Source organism: Tuber melanosporum (genome assembly GCF_000151645.1).
Source record: "Tuber melanosporum whole genome shotgun sequence assembly, scaffold_83, strain Mel28".
Lineage (NCBI taxonomy): Eukaryota > Fungi > Ascomycota > Pezizomycetes > Pezizales > Tuberaceae > Tuber > Tuber melanosporum.
The window spans coordinates 12778-33463 of NW_003299132.1; the positions used below are offsets into that span (position 1 = coordinate 12778).

At 48.0% G+C, this 20686-nt stretch overlaps 4 protein-coding genes; 2 read left to right on the forward strand and 2 right to left on the reverse strand.

Annotated features, from left to right (window-relative positions):
* Positions 1-25: 25 nt before the first annotated feature.
* Positions 26-1218, reverse strand: GSTUM_00011352001 (uncharacterized protein; the record flags this gene model as incomplete). XM_002841870.2 has 2 exons in its annotated part: positions 26-173; positions 251-1218. One exon carries the CDS (start codon positions 1216-1218, stop codon positions 511-513), a length of 708 nt encoding a protein of 235 aa, XP_002841916.1. The 3' UTR covers positions 26-173; positions 251-510.
* A 2791-nt stretch (positions 1219-4009) lies between these two features.
* GSTUM_00011353001 (uncharacterized protein) lies at positions 4010-7095 on the forward strand. XM_002841871.2 has 4 exons: positions 4010-4755; positions 4908-5298; positions 5428-5554; positions 5972-7095. The coding sequence occupies exons 1-4, from the start codon at positions 4142-4144 to the stop codon at positions 6814-6816; spliced, it is 1977 nt and encodes a 658-aa protein (XP_002841917.1). The 5' UTR covers positions 4010-4141; the 3' UTR covers positions 6817-7095.
* Positions 7096-9950: 2855 nt separating this feature from the next.
* GSTUM_00011355001 (uncharacterized protein) lies at positions 9951-13611 on the forward strand. XM_002841872.2 has 4 exons: positions 9951-10616; positions 10784-11944; positions 12012-12638; positions 12699-13611. The coding sequence occupies exons 2-4, from the start codon at positions 11891-11893 to the stop codon at positions 13353-13355; spliced, it is 1338 nt and encodes a 445-aa protein (XP_002841918.1). The 5' UTR covers positions 9951-10616; positions 10784-11890; the 3' UTR covers positions 13356-13611.
* A 1623-nt stretch (positions 13612-15234) lies between these two features.
* GSTUM_00011356001 (uncharacterized protein) lies at positions 15235-20299 on the reverse strand (the record flags this gene model as incomplete). The annotated part of the gene is made up of 16 exons (XM_002841873.1): positions 15235-15551; positions 15604-15735; positions 15792-15975; positions 16033-16118; positions 16168-16482; positions 16539-16794; positions 16849-17097; positions 17156-18226; positions 18283-18462; positions 18517-18585; positions 18637-18706; positions 18766-19332; positions 19396-19512; positions 19575-19807; positions 19873-20117; positions 20182-20299. The coding sequence occupies 16 exons, from the start codon at positions 20297-20299 to the stop codon at positions 15235-15237; spliced, it is 4209 nt and encodes a 1402-aa protein (XP_002841919.1).
* Between the last annotated feature and the right edge of the window lie 387 nt (positions 20300-20686).

Consider the following 20686-nt stretch of genomic DNA (forward strand, 5'->3'; position numbering starts at 1 on the left):
GGAATACATGAGGGGTATCCGATAGTACGATTGAGCTAAGGGATATACAAATATATGTGCCAAACGCCCCTACTGTGATTTCAAAACATCCTCCAACATTAATCGTGCTTTGGCTTCTCGTTTGTCAAAGACTCTGTTAAACATTGCCGGTATTCTGGAGAGTCTGTGGGAGTCTGTGTGGTTCTCGATTAATATCCCGTTTAACTCGCTTGCTGTCGGGAGAGATGGAAACAAGACTGGGGAAACGTACGAACATGATCCTCCGAAAACCTCACCCTCCCCTCACAAATTTCAGCAACCTTCTCCAACAACCCCCTACCAATCCCCTTTCCTCTATACCTTAGCCTAACCGCCCACCCATAAATCACCCCGTCCCCATCCCCATTCCCCCTCTCAAAAACCACGACCCCAATGACCTCCTCCCCCCAGAGCGCGCCCACAACTTCCCTCTTCCTGTCCCCACCAAACATAGCCACCAACCCACTCCGACTCCCCATCCACTCCGCCCGCTCAATGTATCCGTAACTCAGGTACCCACAGGCCGACAGCACGGCAATCGCGTACCCGGTGAAAAGGATGGCAGCCATGCTGAGGTACTCCTGCGTGCGCAGGAGGTAGACTGCCACCACAAGCGTGGGCGGCAGCGTCAGGTGTGGGTGCGAGTACAGGAGTGAGAGGGTTAGGGTTGAGCGGAATTGGGCGATTGAGTCCGTTAGGAGGGTGTATGCCGGTAGGAAGTGCTCTGAGGTCGGGGGGAGGAGGGTGAAGGTTAAGTCCGGGAGGGGGGGGTCTGTGGGGGGAGTTGCTGTTGTTGTCATGTTTTTTTTTTTTTTTTTTTTGTGGAGCTGAGGTGGGCCTTTTCGTTGGTGGTGGCCAGAATATTAGTACTCGAGCTGGTAGTTTTGGGAGAGGGAGGAATTGCGGGTGTAAATAAAGACTTGGGAAGGGTTGGTAGTAGGGGAGAGTGGGATATAAGCCTTTTTTTGTTTCACCCTTTCTTCCGTAGTGCGTGGAAGAGGAAAAAATATCATACTTGGCACCCCCGCAACGTGTTATTAGAGCACGTGGGTTGCATGGGGTGTCACTCGAGGTTTGGCATGAAGCTCGTTGGATAAGGTCATCCAGAAGTTGAATCGGGAGATATCTGATTTTCGTAGTATTAATATGATACCGGTATCCCCAGAAAGAGGAGCTGGTGCTTCTCCCACCTGTGCACATGTATCTGTTAACCTCGACTCACAGCAAAGCGCACCCCCGGTTTGCTAGACAACACGTGGGGTGAAAGGGCCACCCGCGGGGTGCGACTATCTAATGAAATACGTTGTATTTCCGGGCCTAGAAAACCCCTGAAACAGTATATGCAATACCTGTTATCGTATCTCAACCCCGAGTTCTGACCCCGGCATCACACGAGAATCCTTTTTAGGCCTCAGCTGCAATATACCGTGAAACTACCACAACGCAGAAAGCCGGTCGGGAACGGTCAAGCTTGATAGACCTTGAGGTTGCTTTACTCAACCCCGTATAACCTAACTTTACTTAACCCCGGGGGATCACTGCACGACCTGTCATCACCATTGCACTGGCAGCTTGGAAGGTGTCAAATTTACCGTTTCCGTGCTGTCCTTGCCTGTTGAAATTGCCGGTCAATGATAGATCATATCGAGTATCGAGGGGGCGATCCGGTCATGCTCCGCTTTCGGAAGTGCTGGAATGGCGAAACGTAAGTACTGTACTGTACTGTACTGCGGTTGTAGTTATTCCGGGATGGCATGGTCTGTGCTGGTACAATACAAAGGGATGCTGTAGTATTCGAGTAGTCTAGTACTTGAGTAGAGTTTTGTTGGCACACAGATAAAAGCCAAGAAATATGTCATCAGTGATTATCACCACCGTATAAATTTATGCATCAGGGGGGGACCAATTCAGCAGGAGTTACTCGGGAAATCGGGGTAATATCAGGAAGGAAATATTGGCATCTTGGCTTGGGTTTCTATTTTATTTTCGGGGTGGGGGTGGGGGTGGGGGATTTAAGTACATATGATATCAATTGTCGAAAGCAGTGGTGGTGTTGCTGTGATGTCCCTATTGTTTGAAAAGAGGTTTCATCAGTGATTATGTGAGAAATACCGTAGGTTTTTTTTTCTTTTTCGGATATCATATTCGTATGATTCGTGCTCCAAAACCAGCAAGAGGTGTTGACCATTTTTGAATGGCCATATGCCCCCACCACGTTTAAAATATCGACTCGAATTAAAAAAAAAAAAAAAAAGAAACCACCTCGAAGTGATTTGAGGTCTTAATCGTGAGATACACTGGATTGAAACATTGCAGCCCGGTGTGGGTTTTGGATGGGACAAATCTTACCCTCCGTTCTTGATCCCACCCATTGCAACTTGATTATTATCGGCATTGTGTTTCAGCGCAAACCGAACACGGCGCTCCAAAACAAGAATTTAAAAGTTCTACCGCAAACCTCTCTACTCGAGTACCTGTATTCTATGTCAAGATTAAGAAGGTTATGAGGTGGCAACCAGATGTGCCCCTAAGATTAAATTTGTTATCAGTAGGAGCCCGGGGGGCTTCTATTGATTCCCGGAGTTCTATTGATGAAGTGATATGATAACGGGCTTCTGACAATTTCCAAATCATAAGATTAGATTAGATGGCCTTTTTCTCCTTCTGCATAATTATGATATCGGGGCATGATATGCCCGTATCAAATAGTATACGATAATTATATATTCAAGTGGGTAAATTTGGAACTTCCCCGGGCTCCGAATCGTGGTATTTGCACCAACAATTAATGGCCCCTGATAATACTTGTGCAGTACTTTACTCCTGTGCGCGGAGGTGGGGGGCGGATATGTTAAGACTGGGCTACGATATTGTGGGGGGTTTGACAAATGATTCTTTCCCTCCCCCTCCATGCAGCAGGGCAAGGGTGAAAGTAGTTGGAAATGGATATTCGTGGACGCTAGTGTAGGGGTAAAATTCTCTTTGTTAACTGCTTGACTGGTGCTCTGGGCCTCTCTCTCTGCGCCTAAGCTTGTAATCGCTCGACCTGAGATTTTTGCACTGAGAGGTTGCGATATGGATTAATGAATGTGATAAATCTCTCACCCAACGGTAGATGGGTAGAAATGCAAAGGAACGGTATTGGCCGTTGCTTGAAGAGGCGAAGAAAAAAGCTTGACCAACCGATATATAAATTCGTGGCGATTGATGAGACGTGATTTATCATAACATACTCAAAGGTACGGTGTTGCGCTCAGCAAGGGATGGGTGATGTTGGGGTTGAGCGCGAAATCAGATAAGTACAGCTGTACAGATCCATTCGAATCGACCAATGGGAGGAGGGATATATTGGCTTACCATCCTTTTATCAGTTGCTCGGCACGAATCTGCAAGTTTTAACAAGCTGTTTCGGCGGACCGGTTCATCGTGAGGGAAAAAGATCTCTCTCCCAGATTGTCCCCCCGTTTTGGAACAGGGACGGCAGAGAAGATACTCTTTGAAGAAAAAAAAAAAGGCGAGAAATCGCATGGGGAAAAGAGGAGACATGGGCAGGCACAGAATGAGAATTTGATATGAGCTTATCACATTATCATCATCGGTGACAGGAGCAGTTCGTGGGAGCTTGGATCCACGCTCTCTCGTGGTATCCTTTGGGAGGAGACCGTCTCGGTACCTTCCTCACCCCACAGGATAACCTTATCACTATGACCGGAGTGCTCTGCGAGGGGGAATCGACCAATATGGGGCTGTAGATGTGTGTATCAGGATTACCAGGTGGGCTACATAGAAGATTGTCTGTATTGAGAATAAGTCTGTTTCTTCTTCCTTTTACGGTCCCTGGTTCCAGTTGATCTTGGTGTCGCCGAGCCTGCCAGACTCGGGATCCCTTACGAGCGGATTTTTTTACTTTTTCTTAAGTTTACATAACTTTCTCTCTTCCTTCCATTCTCTCTCCTCCTCCTCCTCCTCCTCCTCCTCCCCACCCTGCTATCGACAACCTAACCTGCACCAGTATATAATAACAACCTAACACCTTTTCCATTCCACCCCCGGAATAACGCAATCTTCTACTCCGCCCTAGCCTACCCTATCTGCTTACCCGCAATCCCCGACCCTCTGCGGCATGCCTGGGAAGCTGCTGTCTGACTCGTTTACTTCACTCGCCATGTCTTCCTCGACCTCGACACCTAGTGTCACAACCGTCGCCGCCGCATCTGCTCCCGCAGTCACCCCTTCCTCACCGTCACCCACCACAAACCTGCCTAATACCACAACAACTGCTGCACAACCACCACCACCACCACTACCACCGCTTCCCACACTACCCTCTCCTACTTTGGAGCTCGCGGCTACCCTTGCTATTGACACCCAGACAAATACAGACAATTTGGAGACTTCAACCTCAAATATGTCGGTTCAAGATCATGACAGGGACGCTACTGTAGATTCAATTTCGCAGAGAGTCTCGCTAACGTTACAAGAACATGCACAACATGCACAACAGTCGATTAAACAGCAGCAGGATTTGCAGCAGTTACAACAGGTGGCTCTGCAACAGCAGCAATCTCAGAATCAATCATCTCCTCAACTCGAAGCACAACCGCCACCACCGCCTCAGCAGCGGCAGCAACAGCAACAGGTCCAGCAGCAGCAGCGGCGGCGGCAGATCCAGCAGCAGCAGGCCCAGCAGCAGCAGCAGGAGGCATCACCAGGTCCTAGCGGTGGCCAAGTTTGCAGGTACGCTTTTTGTCGTACATCCGCTTTTATCCCTTTATTTCTAGATTCAGTTTTTTACCCTTATTCTTTTTTTACTCTCCCCTGTTTTCCTTTTTTTAGTTCTACTGGGTCTCGGAATGTGCTCATATCTTCTTGGGCGGGAACGCGAACAGCAATTGCCGCACTACACGTACACCTCTTTGGCGCCGTGCACCGGATGGCCAAACTATTTGCAACGCCTGCGGGCTGTATCTGAAGGCTAGAAATCAATCACGCCCTACAAATCTAAAAAGACCTCCTCACGGTTCTACTATAGGCTCTCTTCAGTCTTCATTGGGGGCCACTTATGTTGCTGCCGACCAGGTCGCTTCGGGAACCTGTCCGGGTGGGGGTAGATGCAATGGGACTGGAGGAGCGGAGGGATGCAATGGGTGTCCTGCTTTCAACAATAGAGTCAGCAAAGCAGCGCAGTTTACTGTAGCAACCTCGGCAAATGGAAATACGATTCCCATGGACCCGGCGCTCACCAGCCAAGACTCTGCTTCTCCGTGTCCTTCTGCTTCGGTGCAACAGACTCAGCAGCAGCAGCAACAAGCTCAGCGGCCACAAGCTCAGCAAGCTCAGCAATCCCAGCAATCCCAGCGGGCCCCTCAATCCCAACGACCACCTCAAATCCGTCAGCCGTACACACAGGCTACGGTTGTTAGGACAGGCTCCCCCACGAATACTACGGTTGTCGTGGCATGCCAGAATTGCGGGACAACCATCACACCGTTATGGCGCAGGGATGAGAGTGGTCATACAATTTGCAATGCGTGCGGTGAGTTATAATTATTTCAGCTTGACCAATCCTCCCGTGTAGTTTTCTTATCAGATCGTACGATGCGGATTGCTAGAGGCGTTTAATCTTCTTGAATAGCCGAAGCCAGTAACGTGGTTTCCCTTGTTCATGTAGTGTCACCCCTAACCCTTGATGATCTGATTTGATTCGATTGATAATCACCTCATCACCTGCACGTATTCGGGTCAATCTGATATGCCTTGCCGCGGCATTTTTCTTCTTATTTTAAATTCCCCTGTGCTTTTTCTTTTGTATTTTTGTATTTCCATTACACTTGGTTTATGCATCCTATTCCTTTTTACGCTTCTCATATTTATTACTTTTTCATTCTCGGTTTTTTTGTTGGTAAGATTGGGAAGATAAAAGATTGAAGGATTACTGATCTGTGCGATAAAGGCCTTTACCATAAACTCCATGGCGTGCATAGGCCAGAGGCTATGAAAAAGAGTGTCATTAAACGACGAAAACGAGTCGTTGCTCCGACAAATGGAAACAACAATACTAGTCCCGCCCCCGCTCCTGCAGCTATCCCAGGAAATGAATTTCGCCAACAGCTGTCGGCACAAACTCCGACACCTGCCGGCAGGGCAGACTCGTTCTCAGCAGTCCAGCCGCAGGGACAGCATGACCTACAGCCGACTAATGTATCGGACGATGACACGGTTATGAGTGACGCGAACGGGAATTCCTTGAGGCAGCTGCAACATCCCGATCCTGAGCAGAGACAATACCCCCCACTTGTGGACTTTACAGGGGCTTTCCGTGAAGCCAGAACTGATAATAACCCAGTGTCTACCACCGAAGTGGATTCGAATCAGACATCCATTCCCTCCGGTCTCTCCGGTTCTCCTTCTGCCGCCCTCGCCCAATTATCCGCTGACACCCCTTCACAACCACGCAAACGCTCTCTATCAGTTGCGGAAGCTGACGGTGATAATCAACGCACTCATTCCATCAATTCGATATTAAACCCTCACGGTCAAATGAGTAACGTACCCATCGAACCTAGCCTCCTTGCTCTCGGTGTGGACGGCAACGAAACCATTCTCACCGCGGAGCAAAAGAGACAGATGCTCCTCCAACGCAAGGACTACCTCGAGCGCGAGAGCAAGCGTATCAAGGCAGAGATGGAGGAGTGCGACAAGGAATTGGAGAGGTTGGCAACTACAGCGTCTGTCACCCCAGGAGATGATGAAGTTGTGATCATGGCAAACGGAATTTCCACCGCCGGCGGATTCTAGCGGTATCCGCCCTTGGGATTAGAAATTTATTATACCTAGTTCACTTCTTCCGCACCTTCTTTGTTGCTTTCGGAAACACACATTAGCGGGGTAGTATCGAAACGGTAATGGCGAGATGTATCATTCGATGTTGTGGGGCATGGAAGTTAGGCTACCAAGGAGGTTTCATTTTCAATCAAAGGGATGGGATTTAGGTGGATAGCCTCGGAAGCTTTGGCATGTTTCGGTCTTTTCCTTGCTTTTCTATCAACGATTCCTTTTGGGTTCTGGTATGCTTATTGTTTCTTCACTTTTTATTTTATTTTATTTTATTTTATTTTAACCTTCTGTTGGTGTGTTCCTGTATCTCATACACCCGCTTTACTTGACACATACCCGCTCTCCCACTTCTCATTGGCTACTCTTTTTATCTTTCTGATGCTATGATGTGAACGCCCTCCACGCTTCCCCCGTTGCTCTATTTCCCTATTCTCATCTCGGATGCAAGGTTGGTTTGTGAGAATTTGGTCAGTTGGTGAGGTGTTTAGTTTAGTTCAGTTAGGCTTAGTTTACGCTCGAGTATATAGCTCATTCCATTCCTATTGCTTCCTCCTTCTATCCCTCTAGCATATGTGACAATGGGGAATCATTGTATCGTACTTGTACTTTATTCTCTTACTTTTGTTTCGTGTTTCATTTTCAAGTTTTCAAGTTTGCCTTTCCTCTCTACGAATTCCTAGGCTAGGGGAATCATTGGTTAGTCGGTTTGGGCTGGGGAGGTGACTGTACTCTAATGTTTTCATTGGTAATGAATAGCGTTTACTAGTCATGGCGCGTCACTCGGGAGATGTTCGTCTGGCCGTTCAAATTTTATGATTATCCGGTGGGGCCGCTTGGCTGGTAGGAGGGGTGCCATAGAAATGCGGGGAGAAGGTGGGGGTGTGTTTCATTTGAACTGTAAATTAAGAATATAAGGATACAGCGTCCCAGTATGGCAAGATACCGCACCGCATTGTGACATTTTGAAAAAAGGAAAGAAAATAATGAACGGGGCCGGTCCGGAGCTGAGGAGTATCATACCATACCGGTATTGAGCGCATGAGGAGTTTGAAGCATTGCATTGGTCTAAAGGAAGAGCGTGGATTGGCTCTCCCTATACACACGCATCCGTGAACACACCCTCCAAATTGCCACAGAGTCGGGAATCTGAGCCTTTTTCTCTTCCCCCCTCCCTTGTCGATACAATCCTCGATCCCTGGAGAAGGAGAGAACCCACGAGTGATCCCTATGGAACTATCACTATCACGCTGTCGCTATCTTCCCCGCAGTGAGTGGGTGAGTGAGTGAGTGAACGAGCGAGTGCGAGGGTTTTCGAACCTCTGGTAAAGCTGCTCCAGCCAGCAGTCAGGTTTTAGAAGTAATACACCCTCTCCACCAGCATAAGTGGGCACCTGAGTACCCCCTCTCCCCCACCCCCCCTCCCCTCCCTCCTACTCGGGCAATTGGATCTGATATGTATGTATACCCGCTCGTCATATCATACCTGTTTGCGCGCAAGTGGGTCGTTGAGATCTGCGCTACCACTCATACGTGTTATACATCTGAATTCAACCCGCATTCCCGGACCCTTAGGGCCACGTCCCCCCTTTTTTTCCCCTTTTATTTTTATTTTTCGTTTTTTCTTCGGAAGTTCATAATGCGGCGCGGGTATCAGAGTATGGGGTAATGATCGTTTATATTTGATTTGATAGTGATGGGTTTTTATTTTTATTTTTTACTTCAACAGCGGGAGGGAGGGAGGGAGGGAGAGCCTTTTTTTCGCTATGATTATGGGTGTGGTATGATGTGTGGGGGGGGGGGGGTTGGGTTTGGGAATGGACTAAGCGTCGGGTTTGTGATTTATTGGAGCTTTTTGGTATGCTGGGCGAACTTGTTCCCTGGTGTGATCGCACTTGTACACTTGGTGAAATTGGGGGGCACTTTTGGAGGAATGATTGGCTTTACTGTCATGGATGCTCACTCGCGATTTGGATTTGCTGGGCCGGTTTGAAACGAGTGTGGTATTGCTATGTGGTGGTTTTGGTTCGGGTATTTTCTCTTCTTCTCCTTCTCGAGCGTTAACCAACGACAGGAGGGTTGGCCGGTTGGCCGAAGGATCTATGCGGGACCGAGATTGTTTACTATGATAATATCCTAATGCTAGGGCTCCGGTCTCATAAACGTCCTCACCAACTTCTATATTATATGCATGGCGTGATTGGGGGCAACAAACGGGTTTAACGATAATGGAAACGGAGAGGAAAAATAGAAAACAAAACGCCGACACCACCATTATCATCCACTCGTTCCAACTCAACACCAGGCAAACCTCTCATTAGCGAACCATTCCACTTCCCCAACTGTACTCCCCATTCTAGGCTCATACATCATGACGCTGGGAATCGAGTCTGCCTCCCTCTCGACCACCTGTCCACCGAGTTCCTTTCCGGCTTCCTCCACTGCCTCCTTCGGGTTCCAAACGTGCACGCACGTGAGACCGCACTCCCTCGCCTCGGCCAATGCCGCGGCCAGCAGGTCCTTTGCGTCCTCCTTGCTGGGCTCGCCCGCGACACGGAGGACGTGGAGTTTCGTCTCAGTCTTTTGAAAGTCGTGGGTCCAGACAACCCACGCTGAACCCGAGGTCGTGATTGCGCCTTTGGTGGTAGGAGGGGGGCGGTTGGTGACGTTGGCGAGGTACTCTGCACGGGCGAAGTGCCAATCGAAAGTTTTTGGGTCGGGGTGGAAGGTGATACGGGGTTTGAGGGCTGGGGTGGAGGTCATGCTGACTTTCAAGGCTTTGATGTCCTGAGCACAGAGGGGAGGGAGGGAGGAGGTTTTCAGCGGGATTGTCTTGGTGGTGACTGCGGTGGGGGAGGAACTGGGGGGTACTGGAATGCTGAGGTGGAGTGAAGCATGCGGATGCCATCCTAACTTCTTGTAGAATTCCTGGTGGGGGTGACAAGAAAGAGTTAGCTTTCCCTAATACTGCTACAGGTGCGGCCGGCTCGATAGAAAACATCTCCCACCTTCCCGATATCCGAGTAGAGTGCACTCAAGGCGCTCTCCCCGCCATGCCACTTCAGCTCCTCCGCCAGCATCTTCAACATAATGCTAGCGTACCCTTTCCCTCTCATCTCGGTCGGCGTGAAAACGCTCCCGATACCATGTCCATGGCTAACCCGTACCTCATTGCTTCCGGCTTCCACAACAAACACCTCTTTGTGGATGCTCTCGCAAGAAGCAAGGATTGTGGCCGGGTTGGTGGTGGGGTCCACGAGAACCCAATTTGTCAACCTACCGTTCCCTGTTAGGGTGGTGCTTGAGAGGATTTCCTCGCGCTTGAGGTATTGCTTTAGTGTTAGGTGTTCGCCCCAGTATCCTTTGTGCGCGCTGCGGATTTGGACGAGCTCTTCGGGGGTAGGGTTGCGGAGGTGGTGGTTTGTTGTTGGCATGGTAAGTTATTTGGTTCGGGCTTTCGGTGGTGGGTCTGTTGGGGGAGGAGGGTGGGTGGTAATCAGCTCAGAGGAGTGGGAGGGGGCGGGGGTATAAAGAGTGGATTTTTAGGTTTTTTTCTGGGTAGGCGATCTGATGGGTTCGCCTCGTCCCCATGTGGTGGATGGGAGAGAGGGAGAGGAAGGGGATCGGGGGTACAGTACTTGTACCCCGCATTACCAGCTATTATATGATATTATAGCTATGAAGCTCGTCGTAGCTTGTCCGTCATGGTGTGCCCCGTAACCCCTATAACATTAGAGATGGGTTACGGTTGAGGCTGGGCTACGGTACGGTATCCCTCCCTCACTATCGGTACTTCTGTCCTTCATCTCTGGAAGCCTGTTAGCAAACCAAGCTTCGACGTCAGGAAGGTTTATCTTGAGGAGTTGTCCAATTGGACAACTTGCCAGAAGCTCGAGTGAAGCGTTAGTCTGACTGCTTCCATACATAACAGGTTATGCCTCGTGACTTGGATTGGCAACTGCCAGGGAAGGAGGTTGTGGAAGATGCCCGTGATCCGGATTGTGATGCAAGGGACATGGATGGATGGATGGGTGGGGATCGGGGGAGAGAGCTAATTTACCGGTATCCCTACATTATCACATCATTATATTGATTGTCTACCCGTCGTTGTTGTTGTGTGATTACATGGAATGTACAAGTACGGTACTGACGTCTACATAGATACATGGGTAGGCACACGTGGGTTAATGATAAGAAGTGAGGTTTTCTCCAGGTTTATTACCGAAGATAGCTTTCCTTCCTCTCCCCTCTCATCGCGCAACCTAGGAGCTCCTGAATGCATTCCCCAAAGGTTAAATTTCGTATGTCGACTTGATTTATTTGACGGGGACGAGTTTTATCGATTTCCAAAATACTTGAGGGAACTGAATGAATTCGAAAGAGAAAACTCCACCGTAAAAAAAAGGTAACAGGAAGCCAACAAGAGCCTTGTTTGGGCAATTCATCGACAATCAAGATGCTTCTAGGCCTCATTTTGCTGATAGAGCCAGGGGGGTTATCGTCATACTTGTAAAGCTGTTGGGAAATGTCATAGGAGTTTATTAATGAGACAACTCGACTTTTTTTTTTTTTTTTTTCAAAGTGTTCTGGAAATCGCAATAAACTCCGGTTGGTAAAGAGTATGATACATATTGTTGGTGTTATCATAAGTTACTCCGTTATGAGTGGGGGGACTTTGTATCATATCTTCGGCAAGGTGGACCGAAGGGAAGCGGTGGAAAGCGGGATTGAGATTGATGATGGAAGGTGGTCCAAAGAGGGATGAGTTCGGGATGCTTGCCTTGTCATTTTTATCACTACAATGACATTGTTGGAATTACCATGGCATTGTTAGGATTGTGCTTTTCCTTTCATTTGTGGATGGCGACGGAGGGGTGTTATTGTTTCTTTGTTTACATTTCTTTCTTCAAACGAACCACTTTACTACCCTTCTTCCCTGCAGTAACGCGAACATCAACATCATCACGATATGGCATACAATATGCGACAAAGTAACTTTAGAGGCTCTCAGAGCAATTCGAAGGCCCCGGGCTCGACCATGAAGGGAAAACAGCAACAGCAGCAATATGCCGCAGATAATCATCTCTTACTCGTACACCCCCCCTCCCTTCCATCTCCCCTTCACCTCCCTTGGAGGAGTCATTCTAATGATCGAGCAGAAAGATAATGAACTGGTCGACTGCATCAGCGAGCTTGGTATCCCCTTCCAAATGGAGGACCTCAAAAAGCCCTCCCCGCAAAAGATCCAACTGGTCTTTGAAATGTTCGCCGACCTCCTCATGGGCGTCCGCAAGGAGACCGTCGAACCGGTGCTGAACGCCGCAGCACAACAGGTTCTCGAGTTCCCCGATACGCAAACCGACTCGCACACCCTCATGGCCTTCTACGTATCCCTCAGCCAGCTCATGCTCGAGTGCGGAATCGAGGACTTCACTTTCAATGACTTGGCGAAACCGGACTCTACGCGCCTGACCAGGATACTCAGCTACGTCATCAACTTTACCAGGTTCCGGGAGGAGCGGGCCGGTGTCATCGACGAGCACTTTGGCAAAGCCCAGAAGGCGAAGGAGAAGATTGAGCAGCTGTACTTTGAGAACGAAGATCTGAATAATCGGCTGCAGGAGTTGAAAATGCAGAGGCTTAAGGAGGAGCCTATGATCAATAAGGCGAAGAAGGTCCTGAGTGCGCTTGTGGCAGATTTGGAGACGGTCAGGAAAAGGCAGGGGGCACTTACGAATGATTTGGACAGGTTGAAGCAGTTGAAGGTTTCCCACGTTCAGACACTGGTATATCTTCTCTCCAATGCTCCCATTACGCGTTTGTGGTTGTAGCTAATTGATCCGCAGGAGGATCGCCAATACCTCAAAGTGAAAACCCAGCAAGAAAACAACAAGATCCGTCCATACATCGTCGACTCCCCGCAAAAGCTGCAGCAAGTAATAACCGATATGGCCAACTCCCTCGGCGCAGAAAAGGCGGCACATGACAGCCTGGAGCGCAAGTCCCGCTCTCTCCAAACCTCAGCAGACTCCTTCGTGATTGTGGAACAGGACGTAGCTGGCTGCGTCAAAGTTATGGAAGAGGTCGAGCAGGAGCTCGTTAAGGAGGAGGAAACCTCAAGACGGGCATCTCGCCACACCGAAATCCTAACTGTCAAGCAGACAGAGGTGCACGAAGTCGAGCGCTCGGAGAAACGACTATCCCGCCAACTCGAGAATGCAACGGAGAAGCTCAGACGCGCACGCGAGACGGGCGAAGGCAAGGCCGAGGCCGCCCAGAAGCGAATGCTAGAACTGAAGGAGGCCTACGGCGTTCTCAGCCGCGAGCGCAGTGAACGCGACAAGGAGATGGAGCGCAAAAAGATTCGCATCGAGCGGATTGAGAAGGAAATGGCGGACATGAAGGAGACCGTGGAAGCGGAGGTCGCTGCAGCTCACAAGGAGTTTGCGAAGATGAAGAGTCATGTGGAGCTTTACATGAGTGAGATGGAGCAGTGTATTTGAATATGACGATTCATGTTTTCTTGTTTCGCCCATTCGGTTCTTAGTGCGCTTGCTATGGGGTTATTTTCTTGATTTGCACCGGGAGGTGGGGGGAGTTTGGGATTTGTAATTTTTTTCCTTTTTTATCGAAATGTTGCGGCTTAACTTAGGGACTTGTGGTGGTTGGATGGTGAATGCTGGTAGTTTTTTTTCCTGGGCTTTGTAGGTGTAATATGGATTCAACGTTCGAGCAATGTCATGGGGTGGCTAGACTATATTGCTCCACAGTTTGCAAAGTACTGTACAGCGCATTTGGGGACACGCGAGGGAGTATATTTGTAAAAGGCAGCTACCGGTAGCCACATCTAAATATCCACCACCCATAGAGAATTCAAGAACCCACTGCACTATATAGTCAATAGCCCGCAGTCGGGATAGAGTAAATCGCGGGATACCATTCGTACCAAAAGAAAAAAGAAACCCCCCTCCCGTCAAGATGAGTGAAAAAACATCTTTTCCCTTCGAAAAAAGTCACGAAGGACCCCCCCCCCATCGCCAGCACCACATCCCGCAGGGAGACAAACCCTCGTCAAGGTATGACCAGTCAAGCATCATGAAAAATCACACGCTCAAAACGCTTTTTTTTTTTTAGCGTTGGGCACAGCGCACGCGGTATGATGATACTACACTGTAGAAGCCCTGCGGGTCTCCACGAGCTCGATAGATTCTGGGGGATTAATCGTCCCGGACGAATTCTCACCCCTTGTATAATTCTCGCAGGCCATATTCACGGGAGGGAGGAAAAAAAAAAACGGAGGATTAATATAATACGACCTTTTCCCCCCACCCCGGAGTTTTTTTTTCCCCTTCCTTCCAAAACTTTAAGCGGAGAGGGTACATTTACATCTTAGCGCTGAGGGTTGCTGTCAGTTTCATGGATCTGATTCCCCCCTCCCCCCCCTGGAACAGTCGTGACATTGGTGGGGGGGTTATCATTAGTTGTGGGGTGTTTGAGGTGTAGGATTGGTTTTGTCTGCCCTGTGCGTATTGCGGCTGCGGCTGGGGATTAAATATGAAGAATGTCCTATAGTGGATGGTCCCGTTTTTCTTTCTTTTAGCTATAAATTTGTTTGGCTGGTTGGTTAGTTAGTCCGCCGGGAATATATAACTGTTCGCCAGGTAATTTGAGAAGGTCATTCCACAGCGGCAAGAAAAGAAAAAAAAGTTCTATTCACCAGATATCACTCGATACAATGTTTTACCAAACCCTTACCAATGCCGCCAGCCCGGAATTTATTCGCAGCGATGATGCGAAACACAAAACGTAGCGCGCTCCTTCCCTCCTTCCTTCTCGCGGCTAATGAAAAACACTGCGGGCAAGATTATTGGAAACGCTCTTGCTTGGGTCTTACGAGACGGACCTAAGGTGGTGGTGGTTGTTGTGGAAGCACATCCCTTAGGAGGCCAAGTTCTCTATCCGAGAGGTGTGTAAAGCCGCATATAGCGCGATACGTGATTCCTTTATCTTCACGGCCGGGAGGGGGAGTTGCTGCTTTGAGGATACTATAATCCGCACCCCTCAGAAGGCAGGTTTTTCAGGGCTAAGTCCTAGACTCGTGGTTATGGAGATCCGAGCAGACTTCGTATGGCTAGCTAGTGGGCATGTCACCTTGAAGGACTTCGGGGGAAAGAGGATATGTGTTTCCGGTATGCACGGTGCGGTATCTTGCGCTTGAGCATTGAGGATGGGAAAAAGTCTCAAGGTTTTTGCTATGTAAGTGACGGGGGTCATTAAGACTTTTCATGAGTTTGATTAAAAGTTAGTAGGAAGATGAGGAAGGATATCTCCGACAAAAAAAAGGGGGGTATCTCTCCAACATAACTGTTGTTAGGTACTACATTAATTGATTTTTCCTTTGTCCTGCTTCTCCTTGGCTCGTTTTTCTCGGACCTCCGCGCAGTTGCAGATCTCCTTTAGCAGCCTCAAGCCTTCGGGATCCTCGAGCTTTTGAATTGCTGCAAGACTCGCTTCTACTCTGGCGGCTTTCACACTCACCCCTGACCCGTAGGAAAAAATCTCACGGTGCACTACGATAGCGGTGAGGATATAGGTCATATTTCCTGTCATGCACTGTTGACTTTCGAATCCCCAGAATTCGCAATTGAGATCGTCCATGAACTTGGTGATGTAAGTGGTTGGGTGCTGACCGGCAAAGTCTGGATTTGTTAGCTGGTTGGGGGTTGGGGGTGGGGGTGTATACAGGCTTACTGTCAAATACTGTCATGTCGACAAAGTACGGAAGAATAAAAGTATTGACCAAGCGTTCAACAATATTGTATTGGAATCCAGAATCTACAAAAACAGCTCCGATAAATGCTTCCAGAACGTCTGGCAAAGCTTCTATGGGGTCTGTCAGTATGCTTTCCCTAGGGCTTGTTGAAACGTGTTGAGCTTACTTGGAGGGGCTTTGAGGGAAGTCCAAAAGTCTACAGCACCATTGGAATTGGCCTTTGCATCTTGAATGTCAACTTCGTACTCTCGAATAGCGTGGTCCAAGACAGATCCCATTCTTCTCAATTTCCGGTGAAATCCCATTTCCACTGCAACCATTCCAAGGAATTTATTTGACACCATCGCCATCTATATCTCCTGTTAATATCATGGCCAGCAGGTATAAGTCTATACTATGATACGGACCTTATGCTCTGTCAACCATTGGGGATCCGCATGAGGATATTTTTGAAACATGTAGCGCACGCAGACGAGATCTAGCACTGCATCTCCTAAGATTTTTCAGAACAAGCTCGCTATTTGCTTAGGTGCCAAACTCACCTAAGAATTCTAACCTCTGATAGCTCGGAACCCTGTCCCAGGTGAATGGGAGGGAGGGATGTGTGAGAGCAGATATCAATAGACGTGGGTGCTTGAATTTGTAGCCGACTAACTCTTCAATATCTTCAGCGACCCTTATGTGAGATGGAGATGGCTCTTGAAGCTGATATGCAGGTTTTGTGTAACAATTGTAGTAATCGGCCCACACTTTCTGGCTGTGCTCTGGGGTTCTCAGAATTGCGGTTACGATCTGAGTAGCCCCATCAAGCCCTTTATCAATTAGAGCAGCCCCTATCAATGCCTCGCACACATCCGCTATCGATAAGTTCATTAGCTCGTAGCCCGGAGGTTAGTTAGATGGGAATGAATACAAATGGACTTATCGGCCAAGCGGTGGGAAATCTCCTCCTTAGAGGAATTATGTTGGGTAGTCCCCTTTCCCATAAGCAGCTTCATTTTGGGGTACCAAGTACGACGTGAAAATCCTGCGGTTTGAATGTATTCCGGGATCTTCATCTCTTTGGCTTTAGTGAAGAGATATCTGTTACAGATGAGAACCATTCGCTTCACGTGAAGCTCGCATTCATCATCTGCATGGTACGCTGTATAGAGACTCAACGAAGTTGCCTAGTTTTGAGGAATTAAATAGGGTTCTGGATTTGGAATGTGAGAGAATCTTACCAGTTTTAGAAAGCAATCCCCTAGAAACTCTAACCGCTCGTAATTGCTTCCCATCCCTCTTTGAAGTGATACCTGGGCTGAGCCATGCTCATGTGTGTTTTCGGAATCCTTTGTGATGGCTTCCAGAGCTACCCCTACATCTATTTCCATCCCTAAAAGGCTACAAACTTCCCACGCATGGAGATAACTATCAATTCGAGTTATGAAAGAGGGGAATATCATAGCCATGTGAATGACCTGGCTCGGAATCTATTTAGATATTAGTGGTTGTACATTGTTGTGCTAATTCACGGGAACGGGGGTATACAGCGGATATCGAAAAAGCTGAAGGAGTTATTACTGCTCTGTTATCTGCAGTCACCCATTTGCTGTCAGGGGCGCTCAAATAGTTGATACGATGTAAGAGACACTCTGCGATTAAAACAGGCTCAGACACTGGAACCTTCCACTTCACCCCTGACCACTTCCGCCTATTCGAAGCATTATAGCTGTAGTCTTGTATGTCTATTATACCAGGAGGGCACTCATAACTGGGAGGATAAGGGTCAGTTGACTTGAGGGTCGGGTGGTGGTCAAGTACTATAAACCTCCGGGACCTCTGCCTCCGGTCAATAAGAAAGCGGCCAATTAATTTCTCAGCGGGGTAATTATCATCCCAAAGGATGTCAGCCCTTGAAGATACCTCTTCGAGGAGTTCACAATCGAGAGTGTTCTCAGGAAGACTATCTTTGGTGAAGTTTGAACCCTTTATAGGAGCGATCCAGTAAGGCACTGTGTCGAGCGTAAGCTCGAAGGTTTTATTAAAGAGATCGAAAAAAAGGCGATGAGTAAACTGGCAAAGCTTCTTTAATGTGTCAGGGGATGCTCGCAAGCTCTTCGACAGCTGTAATATAATCAGCTCCGACTCCGCTCCCTTGTCCGAGTAGACCGTGAAAGCGGGAATAGGAGGTAGCTTATTCCGAGTGACTAGACAGATCGGTTGGATCGCAGGGGCCATGCCAGTAGGGTTAGACAGCAAAAGTATATTGAACCAAAGTTCAAAGGGTGGAGCATTGATTTTCCAGAAATCTGGTTTAGCCCTTCTCGGGTAAATATTGGAGCTATGAATATCCAATGCTAGATGGGCATTGGTCATCTTGGGATTCCTCTTGGTCCGGGAACTTTTAGGCATGAGGTTTTCATCTAATTCGCCTTTCCGCCTCAACTCTAGGCAGGTAAAGAAGGATGCTGATTGCTTTGCAGCCCTTTTCGTGGGCATTGGAGCTCCCTCGATGTGCTGTACTGGGGATAGAGTTGGGAGTGTAACCTCACTTATGAAGCCCTCAGAAACACGTCTAACTGTGAATAGTGGTTGTAGTAGCTCATTATCCTCTTGTGGCTAATAGACAGTCAGCAGGGGAGTTGGGAACGAGTTAGATCGTCAAAGCCACAAACCAATAGCTGAGTATAATGGAATAGGATTAGCATGGAAGAATTCATTGTTAATTTTGCGCCAGTGCCTGGCTCGATATGATATGGCCCCTCTGTATTTTCCAATACAGATGATTCGTCTGGGCTAGTGGAATCTAGAATCCGGTCAGCCGGGAGACTGCGACAAAAGTCTCGCATGATTTTCTAGAGCACCTGTTAGAATGGTCTATCGTTTCTGGATTGGCCCGAAATACCTACTTCTGAATTCCGCACGTCGCTCAGCATTTCCAGATGGCTCCTGTTTCCACTCTCGAGCATATGAATATACTATACTCATTTAGCTGTGTCATAAGGCATCCGCAGAGCGATATATTATACCTTGGAAACAGAACTCCGGGCTCGCCCTCTAGACTGGACATATTGGATCATGGTTCTGTACAGGTCGAATCTGTTTCAATGAGCACTTGAGTCCCAAATGGTGCGGGGAGGAGTATGCCAATAACGAACCTAATGACTAAGCTACAATCGGGAATGTCTAGACCTTCTTCTGCAACCGATGTAGCTATTAAACAGTTCAATTTGCCTTGTCGAAATTTACTCACAGTTATCATCTGCTCCCGAAGGGTAAAATTCGTACCTGGCACTCTGGAACCGGTAAGAGAGCCAAGAAGTACCCCAATTTGCAAATACTTGATTTTAAGCCACTTGAACAATTCGCCCAAGACGGTGGCAGTATATCTGCGGGAAACAAAGATTATGCACTTATCTGTAGTCTGCACACTATAGATTTCTTTCAAATAAGCGTGAAGCAGCAAGACCTTCGGGCTTAGGTGGCTTGAATCAGCAGACGGTGGCGGAATGTTGTACTTGCAGACAATGTCTGCTGCTTCCTGCAGATATGAAAGCTCCTTTTCAATCCTCGCAATGCTCTCAATTTCTGCTTGTGCATCCAACCTCCTCTCTGTCATGCGCTCGAATTTTCGTGCTTGCGTCTCACTAAGGGCAAACTTCCACATGACATCTGCGCACCATGGTCCGAGCTCCGATGATGCTAGCTCAGCGAATGCAAAGATCCTGGAGAAGCAATCCAACTCGCCATACGTGTTATGAAGCCTTCGACAGAGGTCTGTTTTAAACTGGGGCCTTAGTTTTGGATAGGCAGTGACTACTTCCTCTGGGCGACTAATAGAACCTTGAAGTAGCGCTAAGTCACTGGTAGTGGCAATTCGGCTATGCAGAAGCTTCTCTAGGTCTCTATAAGTTTACGGATTTAGCCAACACGGTCGTGTCGTGTTACTTTGGGTTGGGGTACATACACTGCTGCCTGTACTACGTCAGAGCGGCCACCAACGGGAGAAGCTGTCATTCCGAAGATTTTAGGTCGAGTGTTCTCTGGCTCAGGGAGGTAGAAATCTTGGATAATTCGGGCAAATGAATGCCTTTTTTTCGCATGGTGAGCTTCATCAAAGCATAGCAGGTTGATGTCTTTCATTTTGATAAAAGCGTGAGTAAGACAACTATAGAGGATATCCGCTGTCATTACGATCACCTAACGGGGGTGAGCGAGCGAGCGAGTAAGCGAGTGATTTATTATAAAATGTATAGAAGTGGTACCTGTTGTCCCTTAAGGATATCATTCCATGTTTCTTTCCTCCAATCGCCTACCCCCATATCACCGCAGTATTCACCTATTTTGGCGTCGATATTACAGCGTAGCACGGCCGCTTGTTGGAAGACTAAAGTGACATTGTGAACCAGGAAAAAGCTAACTCGAGGGTGATTGCCAGCCGCTCGTGATTCCAATTCTTTCTCAATGATATGGCGAATTAGTAGGCACGCAATAAGAGTTTTTCCAGATCCTGTTATTCATTAAAGTTGTCAGTAGCAGTTGGCGTATTGTAAACTAGGCTTCTATGAACCTACCAGTATCGAGAACGGCGATAGTGTTCCTGGTCTTTGCAATCTCGAACAGTTCTAGTTGGTACTCTCGCGGGCCGCAAATGATCTTCTCATTCTTCGAAGTTATTGATCTCAAACTCATTTTCTCCTCAATGATTCCCTTTTGCTGCTGATTATGTTGGAGATTTATTTCTTTGGACTTCTCATTCGCCCTGTTAACGCAATTTGAGTTAAGTCTTAACTGCTTTTCGGAGTGGAAGTCCTACCACTTTAAAAAATCACTTTGGCGTTGGAGGCGACGTTCAGATGTACGCTTACTCCATTTTTTAGGGACCGGAATCGGTTGAAGTGTGAATGGTATTTCTCCAGTATCACTTCCGTTAGGATCTTCCACCTCCTCTTGGAATGCTTCCGAATTTTTAGAGTTTTTTTGCATTGTGCTTTCGATAGGTTTTGGAGGACTGATCGGGGTCGAGGTACCTGAGGCAGCGCTTTCTAGAGTAATATCTATAAGATCACTTTCATGGTT